This window comes from Primulina huaijiensis, unplaced genomic scaffold (genome assembly GCF_012295235.1).
Source record: "Primulina huaijiensis isolate GDHJ02 unplaced genomic scaffold, ASM1229523v2 scaffold207912, whole genome shotgun sequence".
Lineage (NCBI taxonomy): Eukaryota > Viridiplantae > Streptophyta > Magnoliopsida > Lamiales > Gesneriaceae > Primulina > Primulina huaijiensis.
The window spans coordinates 1-4276 of record NW_027355055.1 but is presented as its reverse complement, the minus strand read 5'-3'; the positions used below and the strand labels follow the sequence as shown (position 1 = coordinate 4276).

The 4276-nt window shown below is 38.2% G+C and overlaps 1 protein-coding gene across 2 annotated transcripts; it reads right to left on the bottom strand.

The window, feature by feature from the left end:
- Nucleotides 1-221: 221 nt before the first annotated feature.
- LOC140966766 (PWWP domain-containing protein 5-like) lies at nucleotides 222-4200 on the bottom strand. 2 transcript variants are annotated; one of them, XM_073427020.1, is made up of 4 exons: nucleotides 3706-4200; nucleotides 3482-3619; nucleotides 2914-3058; nucleotides 222-2840 (listed from the first exon to the last, which is right to left on the bottom strand). In XM_073427020.1, exons 2-4 carry the CDS (start codon nucleotides 3542-3544, stop codon nucleotides 478-480), a joined length of 2571 nt encoding a protein of 856 aa, XP_073283121.1. In that variant the 5' UTR covers nucleotides 3545-3619; nucleotides 3706-4200; the 3' UTR covers nucleotides 222-477. The 2 variants fall into 2 exon arrangements, with proteins under 2 accessions (XP_073283121.1, XP_073283120.1); XM_073427019.1 differs by lacking the exon at nucleotides 3706-4200 and having other exon boundaries at nucleotides 3482-3674.
- Between the last annotated feature and the right edge of the window lie 76 nt (nucleotides 4201-4276).

Sequence of the window (4276 nt, the reverse complement as noted above, 5' to 3'; positions counted from 1 at the left end):
CTTTTCCTTAATAAACTCTTCCGTGACTCCCTTTTTCCTCATTTTCCCATATTGGTTCACCTTCAAGGATTTGCTGTGCAAGTCAGATACTGAATATGCTGCCTATAGGTCAACAAGAATCATAAAGAGAACGATAAATTAAACAAAGAACATAAAGCAGCATATTCAGTACAAGAATAATTCTATATATTTCATGCACAACCCAAACTTCTTCTAAAACCACCAACGAATAAAACATTGAAATAAATTTAACACCAAAAGGGAATTTACTTGTACAAGTTGATTTTGGGGTCAAATAACGTACTAAAGTCTACTGTCTCAGCAAAAATAATGTAATGAAACAATAGGTCAGCTGCTATATCAAACATATGTGCACGCCCTTATAATATTTAGCCCAACGTGTTCGGTAAATATTGGATCTTATGAAAACATGAAATGCCTAAACTGATGCCCATAAAATTTAAAATGCAAAGCTTCTCATGGATGTGCGTTTCTTCTCCCCTTTGAGGCTGCACAGGGTTTACTAGCAACATAGTGAAGGCGGTAACTTAGGAGTGAAGGCCCAAAAATACTGTACTTCCCTGCACTGCTAAAAGCAGCTTCAGCATCTGCTCTTCTCTTAAAGACAACCTTTGCCCGTTTGCTTTTATTTAATATTTTAGTCTCTGTCTCATCCAAAGGTCCATAATGCTTGAATATCTCGTTCAGATTCTCAACTGGTGGAATGGAATCTAGATTTGTAAAATTAAGGAGTAAAGCAGTAGGAAAATATTCCTCAGACCCTTCATCAACTTGAGTAGATGAGTTTTCTGCTTCACAATGAAGACTAACAGAATCTCCTTGCTTTTGATCGCCCAAGGTTGCAATCATACCGATACTGGCCTCTAATTCAGCACCAGAGGCATCCTTCGTAGCAGTCTTTTTTGGTTCGAGCATCACCTGTTCTTGAGAACAGCCTTGAATAATTCTATCAGTCCAGTATGAGTCCTTGGTACCTTCAAAACGAAGAACTGTAGCCTCCAAGCTGAATGTATTTTTGTTCTCAAACTTCTCAGAATGGTTATTCAGATTTTGTAAATGTGGTTTTTCCAGGCATGCTGAGTATCGGATTTGACGAAGCAAGCCCATGATAGGAGTTAAGATGAAATACCCTCGCCTGGGATTTATCGCAGCATAGTTTAGCTTTAAAAGAATCTCATCTGGGTTGAACTCACTTGGAATCATTTCCTCAACTGTAGATTTTCTAGCATTAAATCGTACTTCTGATCCACCACCACTGAATATGGCCTGACTAGAACATGTATCTCTAGGCCTGAGCACACTTTTTTGTCTTTTAGCTTTAGCATTAGCATTAGAAACATAATTAATGCGTCCACGTTTATTACCAGCAGAAACTGTCTTTGTGCCACTCTTCACCGCATTCTTCTCATCATCCAGTAAACTCAAGTTCGCAGATGCTGCCAAGACAGGTATGGATTTTTCCTTTATCTTTGAGAGCTCATCATTTGATACGTGGTTACATTTTCGAGAAGAGACATATTGAGCAGTCGATTTTCTCTTTTTCGATTTAACTTCAATGGCATCAATTGAATATGAAAGGCCTCCATTCACAAAATCTCGAGAACTCCTTTCCCCCTCCTCCATAGTAAATCGAGCATCATTCTCCAACAATCCACCATGTTCTTGAAAAATAAAAAGCTGGTGGCAACCCTTCCATCGACTGAAAGCCAAAAATTGAGCTTTCGTTATCCAAAATTGCAATCTATCTGTTTCTGACACTCGTGCTTCTGCCAATGACTTTAAAAACTGCAAAAAGTCTCCAGGTACAAATGATGTTGCAGTTGATAAACGGTCTCCACCATCTCTAATGCTTGATTCTTCATTGACACCAGCATTTTGAATAACTTGGGACTTTATCTCAATATGCACCTCCTTAGGTAAGCACTGACATGACAGCCCGAGCTCAACTCGCCTAGCAACCTCATCCAAAGCATAACCAACACCACGGCAAAATTTTTCTGCATCGCTCTGTTTCTCCATCTCTGAGAAATGAGTCCGAAAAGGCTTCATTTTAGACACTTCATTCCATGCAAATGTCTGATCACCAAAATATGCAATTAAATAAGTATCTATCTTAAAATGTTTCATTGCCTTATCTGACGCCGCTGAAGGTGGCAAAATTTGCCCAGGCCACCATGGATGGCTCCTGACCTTTCCCCATACGAGATCTGACACGTTATACTCTCCTTCCTTTTCGGTCACACACTCTCCTCCACATCCTCTCTGCAACAACATGTCAGCACTATTGACATTATTTAACCCCTTGCTTTCCAACCCACCATCTGGCACATGTTCATTAACGACAAAGTGTTGCTTCTCGCTAAGACCAGCTCCCACACGCGAGCAATCTAATTTACTATCTAAATCTTTGTAGTTAACAGCTTCATTAACGGCCATTCCATCTTCAAAGATTGACTCACCAATCTCATTTTGGCACACGTTCCAATCCACATCGCTACTACCATCATGGTTGGTACCGGAATTCTTCATATCTTCCACCTCAGCAGCCACAATACTACTTGTATCATTCCCAATTCCAACTTTCTTCGCATCTTCCACCTCATTGGCAACAATGCTATTTATATCATTCCCAGTTCCATATTTCTTCACATCGCTGAGAACAGCTCCCTCACGTGTGCAATCTAATTTACTATCTAAATCTGTGCTGATAGTTGAAGAACACAATGAAGAAGATTTGGATGGCAATGCAGGATTTGGCAAAGGCCTTTGAGCACCACTTAAGATGGAAGGTTTTGGTGGCTGAGCCACCTTCTCCAAAACTGTCAAATAAACACTATTAATTCTATATTAATCATGTTTCAAAAGTAAATGACTAAAGTTTTTTTGCAGTACCAGGTTTTGAGTTTCCACATTCAGATTTGGCACGAATTCTCCCCAAATCATCCTGCTTTGTTACTGCTGTTGAATCCAGAATCGACCTGCTGACAGCCTGGGGTGGCTTAGGTACTAAATTTGATTCACCATTCATGGCCGAAGACTTCAACGATTAAAATAAATTGTTGGTGTTAGTCATCAATGAGAACAAATTCTGTTTATGAAATTAATAAAATAATTGAAGCTACATTTCAACCTTCTCGATAAAAGAGGGGGAAATTAAATAAATGAAGGTTATAGATCTAAAAGAAGACAAAATGTTTCAACATAAACTGGATCTCAAACCTCATTACACACTGTCGAAGCAAATATCATAATGTCATTGGGTACATGAGAAGCAAGGTCAAATCAAATATTTTTTTATAATATATCAAATAAGGATAAGCAAAAAAATAGGTTTCAAATTAGATAAGCTAGCTCTGTTCAGATTTATTTGTGATTATGGGATGGTAAACTGGTGGCACCCAAAGTTCATTTCTTTGATAGGACATAATATTAGATTATATGGTTTGAGTAAAAAACTTACCTGTGCCACCTGTGAATGACCACCATCCTCCTTAAAAGCTATCCCGGATCCTAACTTCAACATATTCTGTTTTGGCTGACTTTTTAACAGCCTAATAATTTGCAGGCCACTGTTTTCCTTTAAAGTTGGTTTCGGATTCTGTTGAATTGCCATAGTCTCCAGTAATTAGAACAGGAAAAGCTATTGTAAACAGATATCTTTTCAGGTTGAAAAACCAGACTCACCTTACTTTCAGAAGCAAGGTAGTCCTTTTGCAGAGCTGTTTATCGTAATTGTATCAGTTCAAGAATATTTTAACGAGTGAGATAAACAAGAAACCCACCAGTGGGTGCACGAAATCATATTAGTTCAAAAATAATTTAATAAGCAAGCTAGGTTCACACCAGTGTTCTAAAACTCGGGCTAGGCGGTCGCCTAGGCGATCCTAGGCTTTAAAGCTTTTTTGAGAATTTTTTTTGGCTTTTAATTTTTGAAAGCCCAATTAAATCAGAACATGACATAAGAAAGAATTATAGATTTCTGCGTTTAATTTTTTGGGATTGAAAGCCCAATTAAAAACACGATTTGTTGGCTTGCGCTTACCTTAACACACCACTCTCATCTTCTTTGTCTGTTTACTTCTGCACACATAAGAAAATTGAACCAGGTCCTAAAGGTACTTTTTTTCTTTATATGATATTTCTTGCGTTGTCTATTATCCTGACCTGCCTTAAGCAGAAGTTGCAGGAGGAATGAACTAGGTGTCGATTGGATTTTAACAAAGTTTGGGCTGAAATTTATTCTAAGAACCATTAC